This window comes from Neopsephotus bourkii, unplaced genomic scaffold (assembly GCF_033783945.1).
Source record: "Neopsephotus bourkii isolate Nb327-2 ecotype Australia unplaced genomic scaffold, CSIRO-AGI_Nbou_v1 NB_1279, whole genome shotgun sequence".
In the NCBI taxonomy this organism is placed as follows: Eukaryota; Metazoa; Chordata; class Aves; order Psittaciformes; family Psittacidae; genus Neopsephotus; species Neopsephotus bourkii.
The window spans coordinates 1,615,680-1,636,403 of NW_026901764.1; the positions used below are offsets into that span (position 1 = coordinate 1,615,680).

General features: G+C 40.6%; 1 protein-coding gene across 4 annotated transcripts in view; it reads right to left on the reverse strand.

The window, feature by feature from the left end:
• Positions 1–20,724, reverse strand: part of EPHA4 (EPH receptor A4) — a 225,955-nt gene that overhangs the window by 13,344 nt on the left and 191,887 nt on the right. For all 4 annotated transcript variants that reach the window (XM_061365138.1, XM_061365137.1, XM_061365139.1 and 1 more), the window contains 6 exons: positions 12,606–12,730; positions 11,265–11,424; positions 10,148–10,259; positions 4,811–4,869; positions 3,893–4,006; positions 3,518–3,703 (listed from right to left, as the gene is read on the reverse strand). In XM_061365138.1, coding sequence (XP_061221122.1) covers positions 3,518–3,703; positions 3,893–4,006; positions 4,811–4,869; positions 10,148–10,259; positions 11,265–11,424; positions 12,606–12,730 — 756 coding nt within the window. The remainder of the gene's footprint in view (positions 1–3,517; positions 3,704–3,892; positions 4,007–4,810; positions 4,870–10,147; positions 10,260–11,264; positions 11,425–12,605; positions 12,731–20,724) is intronic.

Genomic DNA, 20,724 nt, shown 5'->3' on the forward strand with positions numbered 1-20,724 from the left:
AGCCGTTCTCTTTCAAAATGGAATTTCTGAATACTTTGGTCTCTGCCTTTTTCAAAAGATCAACGCTTTAGGCAAGTTAGAAGCTGTCAGCAGCTACAAGGTTTTCCAAGACAACTGGGTTCAAGAATGAAAAATACAGGCTGTTCCTCTCAACTTTCTGTCCTGAATTTGTATTCAGTGTCTCTTGTTATTTATAAATGAGCCAAAGCCATTTGCCTCATGAAGTCAACCACAGGATAAATGATTCAATGAACTGTGTCACACAGGCATAGCGCTTCAGCAGCACTCAGCTTTCCATGCTGCAATACAGAAAGCCAAGCTGGGCAATCTGAAGAGAAATGTAACGTTACTGACATGGAGATGCTTTCTGGGCACTCTCCTGTGTAAAACAACAACAAATACGTAAATAATGCTTGATGTTGCCTTTAGGAGCTTTCCAAAGTCATGTAACACTGAAACGGAAAACATTTACGTACATATAAGTAACGCTATTTATTTCATGGGGCTAAATCAAGCTGGATATTCAGCACCTAGAGAGATATTTGCAGAAAAAGGTCCAATATCATCTTCATTCTAAAAGTAAGCATTGGGAGCTGTAAATAAGTGACTTTATCAGAGGTCAAATAGCACAAGCCTGGTCCCAAGATGAGCACTGTCAAGCCCACCTGAAGCCAAGGGAGCACCTGATGATGAGTGCCAGGGAGGGATGGCAACCCTTCCTCCCAGTTATCCTTTAGCTACAGCAACTATAGAATTTCTTCCTAAATAACAGACAGTGTCCCAGAGAAACTCTGCTTTTGTACTTCCTGGAGCAGCTCTGAGTAACAGAACATTATGGGAAAAGAAGGGTTCAGTGGACATGGCACCTAGACAGCAGATACCTTAATTCTGTGTTAGCATAAGAGGTATCAGAACTACTCAACTTTCCTTTTCGTCTGTCACCAGCAAGTACCTACTCCACAACAACCAGATGTGAAAATTACCCTACTATGAAATGTTGCAGCATTGAAAGCTCTCCTAATAATTTCTACCTCAGTGTGTTTTTCACCAAGATGTTTTTCTCTTCATTTGTCAGGGATTTCTGGTTTTAAAGTAATCTGGTTTTCTTTTCTTTTTATTTTTATTAGAAAATAATATTCTATACTGACTGACTGTACTGAAAACTTGACATAATTTTACTTAGGCCAACATCCATGTGCAATACATCACTTATTTCACTCATCATTACTTATTTCACCTTTTCAGTCACAACTTATTCTTTACAGGCCTTTTACTATTCCTGGTTCCCCTTCCCTTCCCAATTGATATCAAAACTGTTACTGTTTTGGTCCTATGCAAAGTGGTATGCCTGTGAAATGCCAGTCTGGCAACTGAACCCCTTCTGATTTGCATGAGCGCAGCAGAGAAGTGATGGTATTGCATAAATTACACTGCTCTGGATGAAGGGCTTAGTAACCTTGAATGAGTATATGCACCATTAAGGAAAGGGATGTGATAAAACATCGCTCTCCCTTTAACTCACATTTGGGGGCCTTCTTTGGCAGAAAGAAAAACTCCAACCAAATCTGCATATATCCCCATTTATCCTCTGCAATTGTGACCGGAACCCTTCCACTGAACAAATACAGCTAAATGAGTTTTAATTAACCTCCCTCAATCAAAAGATACTGTGTCAACGTAGAAAGGGAGACTCTTTCAGTGCATTAACATGTAATTTCATTACTCAGGCACTTCTTTATCAGGGGAGGGGGATAGAGAGAGAAGTTACCATCAGTGAGTCAATTACTAAAGCACTTGACTAGCAGCCAATAATGTATTCATGAGTTTTTGCTGCTTCTCCCAGCTCCCATCTACACAACTATTTATCTCACACTTTAATTTTCAGTTTATTAAATACATTCATTTATCACAGCACTAAGAAAACCTATGGAGAAATTGAGATAAATGTCTTCTTAAGTAGCCCTGTTTACCAAACACACCAGGTCTGAGGTAACTAAGATGACTTGCTGCAGAAGCACCACTTACTGCAAGCAAGGCAATGAAATGTTCTCAGGTCAGACTACCACCTCCTTGGTGAAAATTTCAAATCATTTTAATCCAGTGACAACTGCATTATGCAGATGCATATAGTCATTTATAACTGTTAGAGCTATAATAGCTCAGGGGGTTCTGGTGTCAATGGGATTTCAACACAAAGATTCCCCTGTTGCCTTTTTACAAGGGTGCTAGAAAAATTACAGTCTATAGCAAACATGGTGGCCTGACCACAACCACCCCCCCCTTTATAATAAGAGCAACAGAAAGAAAGACTCAGACCTTAAAAATTCAAACAGACTATTACATTTTCATTTCAGTTTGGAGAGAAGCCCTCAGTAAATGATGGTCAAATGAACAAGGGTAAGTTTTCTAAAAATCCAAGTGACAGAGTAAGCATTCAGCTCCCAGTGACATTCAAGAGGGGCAGGATTTTTCAGTGGTATTGATGGCGTTGACAACCCTATATGGGAGATACTTTACACTAGTATTTTACTTTTTAACTTTGCATCCATATCTAATTTCAATTCCTCACACTATTAATACCTTCCATTCACGTTTATCACGCATACCATTAGCTGCAGAATGTAAGCTTCGCAAATTCCACCCTTTAAACAGCAGCTCACAAGATGAATGCTTTCTTTGCTACCCTGAGCATGAGCCTTTACATTCAAATGGTCTTTTAAGATTTCCCATCAGTGCCAGGCTTTGCCAACATGGTACGTAGGGCAGTTGGAGTAGGGACAATAACTACACTATTGCAGTGACACCTTATCAAGTCAGACAGAAGCACGTCTGTCTCACAGGTGTATTTTCAGTTCTAGCCTACCAAGAGCATATAGCAAGCACTGTCATTCCCTTTCTAAGGCAGGGTTCATGGCACAGTGCATGCTAAGACTTAAAAAAACCCCAACCAACCAAACAAAAAGATTGGCCAGGTAAATTCTGCAGAGTGGAATTATCACACCTATAACTCAGAGAAAACAAATAAGCAAGTTTCACACTAAAACAGCCTACTTCATTTCAAAGGCTTGCTCCTTACACCTGTGCTTTGTACCTTAAACATATGACTCTATTTTTTGTTTTGGTATTTTTCCCCTGACCATTTTAAATTCTTTACTCACCATCTGCTTTCGCCTATGCTGTAACAATCAGCTCAGCCTAGTGAAGATGTGAAAGATGCCTGCTTGGCATAGGAAAAAGAAAAAAAAAGGCAACCCCTGCAGTATTAATTCCCCCTACAAAATCACATACAAGCTTCCTACGGATAGAATATCAGTTGAAGCCATAAACCCATTTATAGCTGACAACAAGATTAATGACTTGTCCTGCACTGATTTCCTCCTATTAGCTATCAGTGGATCTGTTCCATCTGTCATTTCCCAGGAAAGAGGGTAAAAAGAAAAAAAAAAGCACACACCATTGCAGACTTAATTTCTCAGTGACTTCCAAATTGGCCTTGTCAGGAAAATGACCTACTTACATTTAGTAACTACACCTTCCAAGTGGATGATATTGGGGTGGTCAAATTGTCCCATGATACTGGCTTCACTCAGGAAGTCTCTCCTCTGTTTATCAGTGTAACCAGCTTTTAGAGTCTTGATAGCAACACAGATCTCTCTTTTTCCTGGTATTTTGAGACGTCCACTGCATACTTCACCAAACTCTCCTTAAGGAAAAAGGCACAAGAATCCATGGTCATGAACATGACACACACATTTGTGTGTTGTCAAACTGTTATGTCAGTACATTTGGGGGAGCTGTCATACAAAAATCACAGGATCCCAAGTTTTCTAAAAGCAAATTTAAATGCATATTTACAGAAGAAAAAAAAAAAGGCAAAACTTCTGGCACTTACCCACACCAATAACTTTTTCAATCTTTATACAGGAGGCATCAATTTCTTTGGCAAATTCCCTCACAGCTTGGTTTGGATCCTCATATGTAAAAGGATCCACATATGTTCTAACACCTGCAAGGCAGAAATGTTTTATCTGAAGTCACTGATCTACATGCTGCTAAACACAGAACATATGAGACTGAAGCCTTAATGATATACAACAGCAAAGAAAGTGTACAATAAAAATGTACTGTAAGCCAGGAATGACTGATGAAGGAAGGACTTAATGTATTTTTCCTCCAGTGTGAGTTTTTTTAAATGTAAACACTTAATATTTCCTTACACCAATATTTAATATTTAATACTGATGTAAGGGATCAGGCTTTTGCCAATAAATGAGGTTTGCAAATCACTGTCATCCCTAACAGGCCAGTAGCCTGTCTACGGACCTGTGAAACTAAAACACATCCCATTTCCTTTTTGGAAGCCAAGAAATTCTGAATCTCGGTCCTAGGTTTGATACCTGGATGACTGAGATGGAAATAATAGTAGGATTCAGTCCTAGAAAAAAGGCAGCAACATTCACATTCCCTTTCCTGCAAGATTGCCTCTAACCCAACCAAAAATGCTTTAGCAGTGTTGTGGGGAAAAATCTAGCTTAGGCATCACTAGCCAGGAACAGATGTTTTTCAGTGGAAAGGAACAACAGAAAAATTTGATGAACCTTTGTCCTGTTTGCCCACTCAAAACTTTTTACCCAGATACTGCTATTTCTCCTGTTACTAAAGTACATATTTCTGAAGAAGGATGTTTGTAAGACAAGCAAACAGAAACATATTATCCCAAGAGGAATATCATCCCTTATTACACAAGCATCAGAACATGAGAGATATTTTACAAACCAAATCAAAAAACCCAAGCACCACTGCCTTTTACCTTGGTTCAAATGTTTCTCCTCATCTGCCTCTTGCTTAGCCTTACTGTACTTACTGCGCCTGTCGGAACAAAACAGAACATTACAGTTCCAAATATCTCACTTTGAGGCAAGTTCAGTCTTCTTGACCTGCTGAGACTTGAGCTATTTGCACCTGCCACGACCTGTGCTCAGCAGCTCCCCTACAACAGCCCATGACACAACATACACTTACCAGAGGGGTAGGAGACTCCTCAAACTGCTCTAAGTGTTATTGGCATCAACAAAGCATTAAGGGAAACACAAATCTATTTTTCATCTTGGCATTTAAAGAAAGAAAAGAAAGCCTGTGTTTTGGCTACCTTTTCCTCAAACGTGTATTTGCAATTCTGTGCAAAAAAGGGCCAAATTGCTTTTTAGGCCTATCATATATGGATTTAAATGCTACAACAAAGGTGTTTTGGTAGACTGATTTTCAAACGCAATTAGGCAAATAGCAATACCAGCATACTTACTTGACTGCATATTTAAAACTGGAAATAAGACTATTAACACAGAAATCAGGACGGCAGCAAAAAAAGAAAAAACCTGACCACCAAAAAATGCAAATCCCAAGGATTTTATTTATTCTCTTAATCACTGTATAAATAAGTGAATGGGGGACAAAGAGCTCCTCATGGCAGGGCTCTTCTACTAACCCTCTAGTATAGTATGTTAATTCTACAGATCACTATTTCTATACCTACACACATGATATTGTATCCAGTTATGTATTTAATTAATTCAGCTTTAAACTTCAACGGATAAGTGGTATTAAGAAAAGTTAACACAAGAAGTTAGTCTGTTAGGGACAATATTGAAGAGTCAGCTCAGCCAAATGTGTACCGGGATTTAAAGCTCCCCAGCATCTACTGGTATATAGATGTAGAGCTTTGATGTGGGCTTTTACCCATCATTCACTGAAAGTTCAGAACCAGCCATAAGAACAGACGTTGCCCAAGAGAAGCACTTATTGTTGCTTACTCCTCAGTTTGTCTGTTCCTATTGTAGTCCAAGTCTCCCAGCATGTCAGACCCAGGCTAGCTAATTGCAGAAGTCTGGACTAGAGTGAACAAGAGGGAAGGCAGAAGGAGAAAACAAGCCTGGAGCACAGGAGGCAAGACTGGCACTGCCTGAAACATACAACCTGCTGCCTGGAATAGGGTAGCAGATGACCAGGCCTGCCAGGGACACTGGGGTGAGACTGGGTTAGAAGTCTGAAAATGGTGAATGGGTAGAGGAGGAAAATGGGAGTTGGTGAGAGAAAGACCTATCAGCAGATATGAGTTAAAAGGGGACAAAACTTCACAGATAACAGGAAGAAAACACATGACTGAGAGCCTCACTTGCAGCAAATCTTCCAGAGCCTCATCATTCCCCTCCTGTCAGCAAAACTTTTGTGTCTATTAGCAAAAAGCATTTCACTTCCCACTCTGTGCCTGGCCTTCGGGGAATGGCAGCTTCCCATCACTGCCGGTTGAAAGGCCATTTCCCAGCCTTGCTCTTCACAGTCTTTCAGTGCTGGGTGTTAAACATACTATGCTAATAATAAAACTATAAATTAACCATGAAAGAGAAGGGGGGGAAATATAAAATCCTGTTTGACATGTGAAGGTTACCTGATCTCTGAACCAAGCCTCATAGCTCCCAACAACATCAACGGCACTTGTGTTCAGACATAAAGAGCAGGTACACATCCAACCATAAACAGTTGGGAGTTTCTTTTCTTGATGAAAGTCAATTAAACGCAAATGGCTTCAAATCACAAGAAAAGCATTATTAAAAACCACACTGGATCCAAACATCAATTTAAACCATTTATTTGCCTGAGGACTTACAGCACTGGTATAACAGTGCTGAGGTAAATAAAAAGGACTATGCTCTGCTCCCAGTTACTGAACTGAGTAAGAGGGAAGAGGTAGCACATTACCTCACCCAGTGCCATATGGGACCAAGGCAGCTAAGGGGATTGCAGAGATTGTTTCAAGTATTATACTTCTCTCAGAGAAAAGAAAAAAATAGAAAACAAAACAAAAAGTATCTACATTTTAAGCAGGATTCCTTCAAATTAATTTTATTAACGTTCAGGCACAGATGGGGACCATGAAACACAGTCTTTGCATGAATGCATTTCAGGTATGGAAAAATGCCTTTTATCTTATTTTTGAATGTACAATCACGCTAACAAGAGATAAAAAAATAACCTTCCCCCACTAAAACCCAAAGACATGCAAAAAGCAAAGGGAAACAAAAGGATTACTGTTCAAGCAATATAATTGTAGCTTATTAAGCTTAAATAATACCTTCCAAACTACCTACCTACTTCCACTTCTCCCTGTGTCACCTGTTGACCTCTCCTGCTTGGCTGGGGGCAGGAGGCTCCTGAGTGCCATTGTCCCGAGAGCAGAACAGGAGCCCCGCACCACAGGACACACAGGGCTTGAGCTGCCGCTCGGGGCAGCTCACCTGAGCGACAGAAGGGAGCCTTTGTCGCAGGCTTGAACCCCGTAATTACAGGGATTTTGGTGGTGGTGATTAAATAGACGGCATTCAGGAAAAGAACAGAGAAGCTTTCAGAAACCATGGGGGTCAGAGGCACAGGCAAATTTACAGGTGGGGGCTGGTGATGAAGAGGAGGCTGAAACTGAGGGTGTTAGCAGGCACTGAAGTGAAACAGTATGGACCTGGCGCCACAGCACTGCTCTCCCTTTCTCCCCAAACAAAAGAGGGGTTGGGGTGCTGCAGTGCTCAGGCAGCAGACTGGTGGAGCACCAGATCCAACACCATCAGCAAAGGTGAGCAAATGTGTGCAGCTGTAGATGGAGCAGAAGACAGACCAGTCTATCAACTGGAATAATTTCTAACAGAAACTTTTAGATGACCAAGGATTCTGTAGGGCCATCTTACTCTACCCCAAGCCCTTTTAGAAAGTGGGTCTTTCTGTTTTACACTTTCCCAAATACTTTAAAACTCTATTTGAGATACTGCAATTTCACTCAGTGGTTCCTGCAGGTTCCTGCAGGGCAGGGTTTAGAAACCTGCACTCTGCTCTATGGATATGCTCATCTGAACCTCAGTAAGTTTAAACCAACATTTAGGCAGATTAGTTCTCATATTAACAGAAACACTGTGGTTGCAGGACAGAACCAAACAGCTAGAGGTGCCTGAAGGCAAAGTCTTTTGACAAATTCTGTTGTAAAGATGAATTTTTGGATTTGAGCAATGACTTGAAAAATGTAATGCTAAATTAGTAGTAATAACCAAGGGCTCAAAAGCGAGTGACTGCAGCATATGCCCAGTTCCCACATTTGGCACACAGATGCAAAAAGGCCATATCTGCAGGCCAAAGCACAGGTTTGATTGTACAAATATAACTTTTAGGTCATGGCTAGATTACAAAACCTCCTCATGGGGACTCTATATAGATAAAAAAGCTTTTTCTTATCTGAAGCCATTTTGGAACAAAGTATAATTATTCTGCAATTAGCTTCTGCTGGGGTAAAAACATCATGAAATATCCCCAAAGCCCACACCTCTAAATTACATTGGTAAAGCGGTTAACATAATTAAGAGTAATAGTGAATATTAAAGTAGGTTCTGTTTATTGAGAGCTACTTCCAGCTATTGGAGAGCTGTGTATTGACGAAGGGTATTAATTAGCAAGGCACCATGCATTAGTATGCACAGAGCAGTTTCACTGTCCTAGTATTCTATTCATCTTGCTATGTCTTTCCCATTCCATGGCCCCTCTGAGACCTACCAGTGCAGAGCTATGGGACATCTCTGAATCCATGGCCACCCGGATACTTTTATCTCCATTCCCACCAGTGGTTGTTCCAGCCTTTGGTTCCTACTGCCCACTTGCTCTTTGTCTTGTCTTTGTCCAAGTTGAACACTTGTGGGCAGAGATAACTAGACAGACAGCCTGATTGGTCAGAAGACCTGGCTGAGCATACACCTGCATCAGTGAGTCTTTCAGCTACCTGGCTCCAGGCAGCCCTTCCTCTGACAGCTTTATGGCTGATACTAAAGAGAATCAATATGAGGGCAAGGGGCTGACATTTCATTTTCTAAAAAGTGATCCATTGAGGGCTAATCACCAAGCTGTGTTTATCAGCCTTGGGAAGTGACATTTTTTTATAGGGGGAGGAGTGAAAGGAATCATCTCAAAGCAGCTCGACAGGCTCAATTCTCCAAGGTGGCGACTCATAATTAGAAATCCAATGTATCCTGCTATCAATCCTGCCTTAAATAATAAAGTGATCAATAAAAGCAGAGAGGAGATTAAGTCATCATGCTCAGTGATGCTATTTTCTGTTAGCAATGGCTTTTAATAAACCTGTCTCTCCGCATTACATTTTCATGCGTTCTGCTCTTCTTTCTTCTTGCCAGCATGGAGGCTCCAAGTTTAACACCCACAGAAAGCTATAACAATGCATGCCTACTTTCCAGATATTACAATCATAGTGACTTAACTGCCCTTTAAGACAATTTAGGGAACAAATCAAGAGGAATTTGTGGACATTTATGACTGATACCATTAAACTGATCAACAGAGACTGGCAAAATGTACATCCCTCAGATACCAGGCTTCAGATGCGGTAATGATACAACCAGTTTTATCACTTTTACACTGAAGCAAAATCATGCTATCATGTTAAATGAGACTAAACAAAAAGGTAAAGACAGAAACGCTCACACGTTTCTGATACACTATCCTCACATTCGCAGGATTGTTCCTGATGCTCGGGTTGAATTTGGGAGAATAAGTACTTCACAGAAGATTACGGTCCTGTTCCGATGAAATAACCATCGATCCAGTCTGCTGTGTTACTGCATATGATGTTGAATGACTGTAGCGTATGTTTTACAGTCATACACACTCACATTGGAAGGACTAACCCAAAAGACCAATGCAGACTCATACAGACTAACACCAAACACACAAGAATTGCCATCTTACGGCTTAGTTCACAACAGTGCAATTATTTATTCCCTATCAGGAGTTAGTCCAAGAAAATCTACTGTACCATATCCATTTAACTTCAGATTACACCAACTACAAATCTCTATCTGGCTTGCCACTCAATGTCAGTTATTGGAACCAGCTTTGCATTTGAAGGGAAAATAGAGCTGGAACTATTGCCATTACATCACATGCTGCTTGGTACTAATGTTGAGAAGATCAAAGCTACATGGGAGAAGGCTTGTAATGCAAATGTACTGTTTATGATGCTAATCAAAGAATTTAGTTTTGTTTGGAGGAGACAAAAAGCTCCCTCATGAAAGAAAGAGAGGGCTAGAGAAGCTTAAGTTCTTACCTCCTGCTGATGACAAAGGCTGCAATGAGAATGACCACAAGAACAACACTGCCAGCCACTGAAACAAGAAGCACTGTGGGATTGGTACCATCACCAATGATGGGGGAAGGAACTGGAAACAGAAAAGGGAGCATTAGTGTCAGACACTCTCAAAAAATCAACCTAGGTAGCACTCAGTGAGGCTTTCTGGCTTGTGAAGGCAGTTTAGAGTAGCACTCAAATCTACTTTCAGGCCTTTATTATATAGTCATTTGACACAATTTTCCAACAGGGAGCTAATGAGCTGAAGACATGATGTTTGATAATGACTTGGGGAACTTCAGTTCACTAAGAAAAAGGACTCCCTCTCCTTCTCCCCTTTGGTGCTGCTCAGAGGGTATAACGGCTATGGGTTTTGCCTTTCTAAATGCTTTCCACTTTTCTTTCCTCCTTTTTTCTCTCAGTGGGACCAGGTGATCACTCCCCAGCTGACACAGAATGAGTAAGTTATTTTAAAATGTCCACCATCTTTCCCTTGGATTGAAGACATTCAGCTTTTAACCTTCTGAAGGATGTTGCCACTAACTGGCATGACCTTAAACTGATTTAGTCAGACGTGTATGTCCAAAATAAAATAGGCTTGGTCACATTGTCTTCCTGCCACCAAAATGCAAACATTTTGAGGGCTGAATTTACATGTGTCCTTGAGCAAAGTGAAATGCTATACTGACAACATAATTTGAACAGTGTCTCTTTATATGACTGCCTAAGGAAAAGTTCAACTATTTGAGTTGATGTAGAACACCTAACTGATCTATGTCAATAACTTGCAAAAGGGAGTAGGAGGGTTCTGTTCACCTACAAATGAAATATTCAAAAAACATGTGCAAACATGTGTGTCTCCTTATGCCACAGTGAAGTATTTTCATTGCTAGAACCTAGAATACAACGTACCTAATACATGTCTTGGGTCAGATTCATGGCATCACTAACAGTCATGTGGCCATATAAGAACATTTTCCCATAACGGACACGCCACAGTCCAACCAAACGACTGGGAGCTCCAAACACACAGCTCAGGCACACATGCAGTCTTTGCTCAAGGAAAATCAAAATAAATCAGTGGGCATGTCATTACCCGTGTTAGTTGTGAACTCAAATGGTCCACTGAAGTCTCCGTATCCTGCTGCCGTCCTGGCCCGCACATGAAATACATATGAAGTCAGAGGGTTCAAGCCTTTGATGTCAGTATTCCTGGAGGCTGTCTTCACAATGCGATAGCTGCGCTCATTTTGGTCCTAACAACAAAAGAACACTGTGGTGATCAAGTAAAAATGCCTCACTGCAACGTGAATTGTGGAACCCCACTTCCTTGCCAAAACTGTCATGATGAAAGAAGGTGAGTAACAATGATGGAATTCTCAGAATACATCCCAAAGGCTTCTGCTGTTGGCCTTGCTCAACAACCTTAGCACTGTGTGCTGCATGGAGCTCTGAGCAAGCCAAATAAGGATGATGAGGCGGTAGGTATGGTGCTCATATATCACTGATTATTTAAGAAATCACACAATGAAATCCTTTGGAAAATAGCCAAGCGTTCAAACAGGATCCTCTTGATGAACAAGCAACATTTTACTCACACTTGCTGGCACCTTCTTTTGTTTCCTACCAATTAGAAGCCATACAAAAAATAAAAATGATAAAAATGTTTTAAGAAAGAAAAGCCTTAGAAAATATCTTCCAGAAAGTCCAATCTTAAAAACTGTCCTATTTTTTGCTGGAAAAATCCATCAGAAAATATAATAATCTAGCTTCCCTGAAAATCAGATGACTTCTTCTGTATGTATGAGTAAGCAAATAAGTGATTATTAAAAAAATGCAGAAATATGCATGTGCATATGAGAGTACACACAGACAAGAGCAGGTAATTGCAACTGTTCATTTTTACAAAGAACCTTTGAAGAAATAGCTCTTTTCATAGTTCCATACTTGAGAAGTTATTTGCAGGAATAACATCTCTCTCTAACTTGGAAAGTATGAAGAATGTAATTTTCTTTCCTTATTCTTTATTAAAAGCCATCCAGCCCACACTATCACTCTAAGTGGAATCTATCGGCAAACAGATATTACTGTTATTATTATGACTGTGTTATATATTTCATTGTTATACTTCTATGAGCTACTGTCTCACTTCTGAACAACATTATTGATTCTCATTATAAATATGCTTGCTACAAAAGCTCAGTTCCTAGGTAGGAAAAAAATAAACTCGTGCCATACAGCTGGAACAGCCTATGATTCTTACTCTTTCAAGCAACCATTCAAGTGCATGAAATCTTTAATTGGATTTTATCAAACTGAATTTATTTGGTTTCAAATGATGGAAACCTACCTGGAAATAAACCACAATGAAATGAAGTTAAAAGCTCTCCCCAAATCCAAAAAACACCCTCCTTGCTTGTCCATTTTTGAACAGTACCTTTTCATAGTATTTGACTTCGTACTCCAGGATGACTCCATTTGGCCTGTCAGGTTCCAGCCAAGCCAAGGCAACACTGTGCCGTGTTATCTCTTTAGCCTGGATCAAAGCAATTGGTGATGGAGCTGCCAGAATGAAAAAAAAAAAAAAAAAAAAGTAATAAAAAAATTATAAGCAATAATAAAATTATAACCAATAATTTAGTTTTAATGAGGAAATTTTACTTTTAATCATAGCTTTCACAACATGAGCACTTTCAGGAACTGCTTTTCTCAGGGGGAGGGGGTGGAGATTAGAAGCATTAAGTATTTTTCTTGTTTTTTCTAACAGCATCACATTTAATCCTCTCTAATAAAAGTTTGTTCTCGGATTCTTGGCAATACTATACAGGTGGGTTTTGAAGTAATAATACAGTTGTCTAAACACTGCAACGTTCATGACGCCCAGGTAAAAACTTCTGTAAGAGGCTAAGCTACTAAAAGATTCTGCCTTATCTTTGCCCTTTGTTAGGTACAGTGCATAAACTTATACTTTTGTTGTGGTCCACAGTCATTCTCTTCTTCCACCTCCTAAAATTACCTGATGTTACGTCATTAGCTATTTGCTTTACAGGAACTCTGAAGTTCCTGAGGGACTAATCTGGTTTTCTCTAAAGCTGAGAAAACATTGTCACTAAATTAAGCAAGATGAGAATAAAGCTGAATACACATGAATTTGGACGCTCCCATGAAAACCAGGAAACTTGTATTTCAAGAGTCTGAGCCAATTTGTGCTTCCTAAACTCACCCTGCTTACACCCGCGTCTGTGAGCAGTCTGTGGAGAATGGGGAAGCTCAGTGCCCAAGGGCCAGATTCTGGCTTTGATAGCTCCTTTCTCAGAAGATATCAGAGATTGGTCCATTGTGTACCAAACTGGCTTCATCTGACCCTGTCCCCTGTTGTGCTATATTGATACTATGAATAGAAAAATCCGGAATACACTGCCAAGGGTAAGGGCTGTGCGATTTTGGGAGAAAACCTAGCAACAAGCTAAACTCAAAGATCTTTTAAACTTTATCTATGCACAGTAATAAGGGCTGCAATGAAGAAGATAATGGAAGACATCTCATTGTGCACCCTACAGTTTCAATAGAGCCCCTGCTAATGCTGAAGTTCAGGTTTTTGACTGGCTGGAGGACAATGCATACTCCCTTTGACTGTGATAGCAGCAGATTCACGGCTGTGCTGGGGGAAGGGGTTTTCTGAAGATTTATGAACCCGATTGCCCCTTTCTTGCTGTTGTGTTGCTGTGTGGTCACGTCTCTAGCCAGCTGTTATCAAGCTCTTTTGATGCTGACAATAGCTGGTGTAAATGGTGGAGTCTCCAGGGATAAAAAGGGATATTCATGAAATTTTTAATCTTATCTAACAAAGCTGTCCTGTATAACCAGAGATTAGAGGTCTTCCTAAATCGAATATATTTCTTTTGTCCCCTGAAGCTGTAGCCATGTTGCTCTTTTTCCCCTCCTTCCCTTTTCTTCTTGTTTCCTTTACTACCCTTAACTTTGGGATGGTGATCCATGAAAATGTTAGAAAGTAAAAAGTATCCTTGAAACATATATCCTTGAAAACTAGCAAGAAAGACAAATAAATAAAACAGTCACAATAAATGAAAGGAAAATTGAATGTTGAAAGCCTCAAACCTACTTGACCATATCAGACAGTTCTGATGGAAGTGAAAATAACCAGTATATGCCGCACAGTCACAAAAGGGTGTCTCCTCTTGATGTGAAACCATCAGGGAGCCGCTTCCCGATTTACTATTTGACAGTTTGGCATCTCTGTTAGAAATGCCTCCAGAACCTTTATCTCTTTTTTCCTTGTTTGTCTCTCACATACAAAGGCAAATACTGGGTGACAGGTGAGACTATAAACAGCCAACAGGGAGGATCCAGGTGTGCTCCATCAAGTTATATCTGTGGCATGACTGAGAACCTTCTTAATAACCTCACAGTTCCTCAAAGGAGGATCAGACTTTTTTTTTTTTTTCCACTCTGCAGTAAGAATACTGCTCAGTAAATAAATTAGAAAACACATTTGTTACCCTAAAACACACACTCACGACATTACTGATAAACCAGCCAGAGAGAAATCTGCTTAGTTAATTGGTGCCTCATGAAGGGCAGACAGGCAATTCTTTTTACTGAGAATCTGTCACATGCTGGTCTGACCTCAGGAATTGTAGACAGAAAGTTCACTTTTATTCCTTTTTTTTTTTAACCTCCTTGGTTTTCCATTTCATTTCTGGAATTTGGTGAGTCCTTCAATATTGGGCTGTTAATTGATTTATTTTGTGTTGTAAAATGGCTATTTGCAGCAGAAGAATACATATTAACTACTGCTTCTTGTTAAAGATGCTTAGCTTTATATAATTTAACAAGTGCTTTCTCATGTCTCTCAAAAACAGACAGCTGATCTGATGCACTACACCACACTGGAATAAACAACCTGTTCCTGGCCTCCAGGACAAGCGGCAAGAAGCATTTGTATATCCATTCCTTTGATACGACAGATCAAAGAGGATTTGTACATCTATTCCTTTGTTACTCCTTATGATTATAATCGTAAGAATGGCCCTATTTTTTTCTTCCTGTCCTTTACATGTCAATTCATCCTACTTAACTTTTAATCCCTTCTTTTGTCCTATATTCTGTAGATGAGCAATTTGTTTCTGAGGTTTTCTGTTTTGTTTGTACGTCCTGTCTCCCCAGATGCTATACAGAAATCCTAAGAGTGTTGAAGTCTAACTACAGGATTCAAATCAAATTACCATGATTGCAAGAGGCTGTTCAGGAGCAATTTGACATCTCTGCAGCACAGACCTGTAAGAGTCTACGCAATAGGATGGTGATCTGCAGCCCTCTGGATCTTGAGGAACTGAGCTCAGTAACCACAGGGAGTACTACAGTTATCCCACTGCATGTATAAAATCCTCCATTACCAATTCTCTCAGTTCTGTAAATAGCCCTATGAATCAGATTTATTTATTTCCTTGTTTTCCAGGATCCACCAGCTGACCTGAGAGGGCTTCTAGTAAAAAAACAGATCTGGGTCTCTTGGACAGACACTACCCAAAGGGCCTAAGAGTCCTGTTAGTATTGTTCAGGACAAAGAGTGTATCACCACTGCCAGCTCATCATGGCAATACAGGCAGCATGGTGAGCTTCTGCAAAATATTTACATTCTTTGTTCTTCTCTCTTTTGCCTTTAAACAGCCTCTTAGGAATGATGTGAAGATAAACATGTAACAGGTTGTAAAATGATGCTTTGATCATAAGCAGAATAAAAGACAGAATTTTCTCTTATATGTGCGTGGGCTAACTGTTCATGATATACACACGTTCCAACCAAAAAACATACTGAGGACAGCTTGACTGAAAAGAATAATGTACATGATTAAGATGTTTGCAATAAGATCACATAATATTTTTGGATGAGAGTGGGTGATCACTTTTTCTTTCACTTTTTGTACTTTCCTCCTCCCCACCTGCTGGTATTTGGAAGGGAACACTAAGCAAAAACTTGCTTCTCAATGATCACTGCTTACAACAGCAACTTTTTCTGCCACACATGCACAGACTGTATATATCAAATACCAATTCCACCAGAACAGCCCATTTCACAGGGAAGAATGACAAGGTATTTTGGTATCTAAAACAGGGTCCCCTTGAACAAAAGCACCAAGTGTAACTTTCCTTAGTTCAAAGCTCAGCAGTTCCTCTCGCTTAAAAACCCCACTCCCTACTGATGTGAATGTTGCAATTTTCTTTTATCTACTTCCTCAATAACCTGCCATTAAACACCTACTAGTAGTTTTATTACTGCGGTTCTAAGCATGCGGCCTACAGAGAGGGAAAGAGCACAGATGTACTACAAAAACTTCACCCAAATGCCATAAAGCCATATCCCAAGGCTAGTAAGTGCTGAATTGTAACAGTTTTGAGGCACTTTAAAGGATCGCAGAAGCAGAGTGTCAGTTTTTCATTACTGGTTTAAATTGGGAGAGGGCAGGGGGGAGGAAAACAAAACAGGAAATAAATAGATCCAGTAAAGTTTCTGGCATGTAGGCATCCATGAGTGAAAACAGCCCTTTATAAAACTACAACACATGAGTACTCAGATATCAAAGACACACAATGCCCAGTGTTTTATTGAAGATGCCTTCTTAACCACAGCAGGGTTTACTTTCCACTCCCCATGATTTGAATTTAAATGGCTTATGTTTACTCAAGGGGTCTTTCACTGACTGAAAAATATACCCACAGTTTGTACATTGTCTCAGCTAAATTCAAATAACATATTTAAATTTAATTACTCGAAGCTTAGGGGTTTTCATGCTTTTCTTTTTTCCTTCAATTGCGCGCAACACCACTTATTGTTCTTATCAATGGCTATGTGTTTTGTCAAGCATCAAAATTAAATGCTTGAAAGCACTAATGATGTTACTGTGATTAAACATTTTTACCTTCCAGTGTAGATACTAAATGCCTGCTCCATTATTAATTACTAAAAAAATAAAAAATAAAATTCTGAGAATCGAACACCAAAGAAAAGTCCTCTTTGAAATCAAAACAAGAAAATAAAAATTCTTCTCTTAACTGGGACAAAACACATTTAAGGGAACCTGGCACATTCAGGTTTTCTCTTTGAATATTTACCTTATAATATTGTGGACTTTTACATGGGATTTTGTAAATGATATTATTAAATAATCTCACAGTAGGAAAAGGATATAAAACACAGAGAATCGAGCATTTTTAATAATTTCTAAAGGCAACATTCTATAGGCCAGATTCAGATAATTTTATTCATGTAAGACAACTTGCCCTATTAGCTGCTGCACTGACTTCAAATCAAGCAAAGGGAGAAGTATCTAGCCCTACAGAGTTGCAAGTATGAGAATAAATTAAACTGAAAGCAATTGTGCTCTTTCTTAAAATGTTGACGTTCAGTTCTGCTTCCTGCTGGTTCCTTGGGCCTTTTACCCACATCTCTCTCTATTCCAGGCAGAAATGTTCCCATTTCTGAGTAACACCACCCCTGTGCCCCAAGAACTCCTGACAAAGGCTTTGCAAACAAAGTAGAGTGCATTTTAGCATGGCCAAATTTCCAAACACATGCATAGCACACATATAAACCATGTATGTAGATAAGAATAAGCACATGAAAGGTTTTTTCACAGGTGAACCTATATGCACACACAGATTAGATGTCTGTGCATGTGTGAAGAACATGTAGCACTCCATTTCTTCACTGCCAGTACAACAACTATGCCTTTTTCCTAGGGACCAGCAAGAGTCTGCAGGCTGGATGTGCACTTCTAAAAACTAACCACACACTCTTTTTTTCTTTCTTTCTCTCATTATTCTCTCTGTGCAAGTGGAGCAAACATTTGTACTACTGATGATTGGGCCCGGTTAGGACTTGGACAAGGATCTAGAGGCCCTGATTGCTCAACTGAGCCACTGGAAGCCTCCCAAGACATTCCCAAGTCCTCTGTCTTCCCACCGTCTGCCTCTCCCTCCCCCAGGAATGACGACTGGCAAGGAACTCCTCCCAGCCTGGAAACAGAGACGCGCCAAGATTCAGGCCAGCACTTTCAAGCTTTAGTGTTTAAAGAAAAGACTTTAAATCTACACCACTGGGTAAAGCGCCCAAGGTTATCCACCCACACTTGGAAATCTTGGCTAATGTAATGTGAAGCAGTGTGACAGCTGAACTTGGCCTCCTTCTCTCAATCCCTTCAATCAACCATAATACTTCTGAACTAAAACTTTCCCTCCTTGTTACTAGAAATTACAGTGCTCAGGAAAAGCACCACAGTGCTCTCACAGGGCACCCTCATCCCAAAATGACAGGCACAAGTGATCTTCCCTTTCTTTCCAGGCTCCACAATCCTGTCACTGCTAAAGAGATCTGAGAAAAACAAGTGACAAACCTAGGGAGCAGCTCACATCAGTCATGTTTGTAATGATGTGTGCATAAAGAAAGGGACTAGAAAATGAGATTTTAAAGACTATTAACATAGCATTATTATCTTTCAAACATTTCCTCTATTTTAAAGTTTTCATTTCTTGCCTCTCCCAGAAGAACCTGTGCTGCAAATCTTGCCAAACCACAAAAGCTGGCTCTGACTTGCATCAAATCAAAAGACTGAAGAAAAAACCAGGCTGTTAGCAGCAACAAATAGTAGTAGTAGAGAATTATTAGTAGCGTAGTTTTACCACCCTACTCCAGTTTCAGTTGTTGGCAGCGTCATAGAAACAGAATGGTTTGGGCTGGCAGGAACCTTAAAGATCATCTAGCTCTAACCTCTCTCTCAAAGCCTCATCCAGCGGAGCCTTGAACACTGCCAGGGATGGGGCAGCCACAATTTCTCTGTGAAACCTGTTCCAGTGTCTCACCACACTCATAGAAAAGAACTTCCTCATATCTAACCCTAACCTACCCTCTTTCAGCTTAATGTCATGCCTCCTCATCCTATCCCTCCATGGCCTTGTAAAAAGTCCCTCTCCAGATTTCTTGTAGGCTCCTTTAATTATGGAAGGATGCTATAAGGTCTCCCCTTCTCTGGGCTCAACAAGCCCAACTTTCTCAGCCTGTCTCCATAGGACGGGTACTCCAGCCCTCTGATCATCTTTGTGGCACTCCTCTGGACTTGGTCCAACAGCTACGTGTCCTTCTTATGTTGGGGGCCCCTGACTTGGACAGAGTACTCCAGATAGAGTGTCACAAGAGCGGAGTAGAGGGGGAGAATCACCTCCCTTGACCTGCTGGTCCCGCTCCTTTTGATGCAGCCCAGAATATGGTTGGTTTTCTTGGCTGTGAGCGAACACTTCCGGCTCATGTTGAGTTTCTCATTAACCAACACCCCCAAGTCCTTCTCCTAAGGGCTGCTCTCAATCCAGTCCTCACCCAGCCTGTAGTTGTGCCTGGGATTGTCCTGACCCAAATGCAGTACCTTCCACTTGGCTTTGTTAAACTTCAAGAGGTTTGCACTGTCCCACCTCTAAAGAGTGTCAAGGTCCCTCTGGATGGCATTCCTTCCCTCCAGCATGTTGACCACACCACACAGCTTAGTGTTGTCAGCAAACTTGCTGAGGTCACACTCATTCCCACCGTCTGTGTCACTGACAAAGCTGTGGAACAGCATCAGTCCCAATACCAACCCCCGAGGAAGGCTACTCAGCACTGATCTCCACTTGAACATCAAGCTGCTGACCATAACAATTTGAGTGTGACCACCTAATCAATTCCTTATCCACCAAGTGGTCCATCTGTCAAATACATGCCTCTCCAGTTTAGAGACAAGGATGCCATCTGGGACAGTGTCAATTGTCTTGCAGAAGTCCAGGTAGATGACATCAGTCACTCTTCCCTTATCTACCAATGCCATAGCCACATCATAGGCGGCCACCAAATTTGCCAGGCACAATTCGCCCTTAGTGAGGCCATGCTGGCTGTCACCAATCACCTCCTTATTTTCCATGTGCCTTTGCATAGTTTCCAGGAGGATCTGCTCCATGATCTTGCCAGGCAACAAGGTGAGACTGACCGGCATGCAATAGCTGCTTAATATCTACAAAGAGCCTGTGTATTTTCTGGGTTGCATGTCCAGCTCTGCACAGACTACTTCAGCATGCCAGAACTGCTCTCACTGCAGTCAAACCAATTATAGAAGCTGAGGTCTGAACACAATTCCTGTGGTTTACATCAGGAACTGCAATGAGACAGGGGTGACAAAGAAGACTTTGCACATTCAGGAGATGGGTTATTCTGGCTATTAATTTCTGAGGACGAGCTCTTGACAGCAATACATTATTTTCAGGTACTGGCCCTCCAATTCTGAAGGCCAAATAATGATGTCAGTTAACGCAATGCAGGTCTGGAGTAACTCCAAAGATCTCAATCTGCAACCTGCAATCCAAAAGATTGCCTTAAACCAAAGACCAAAATCTACATAGTATTTAGCAAGAGATCTGCGTTACAATGCAAGCATGGGGTCTGTTTAGCCTGAGAACTGATTTGTTTTCTTTTTGCTAGCTCACTAAGAAATCCTGTTGGCATGTTCTGACAAGGA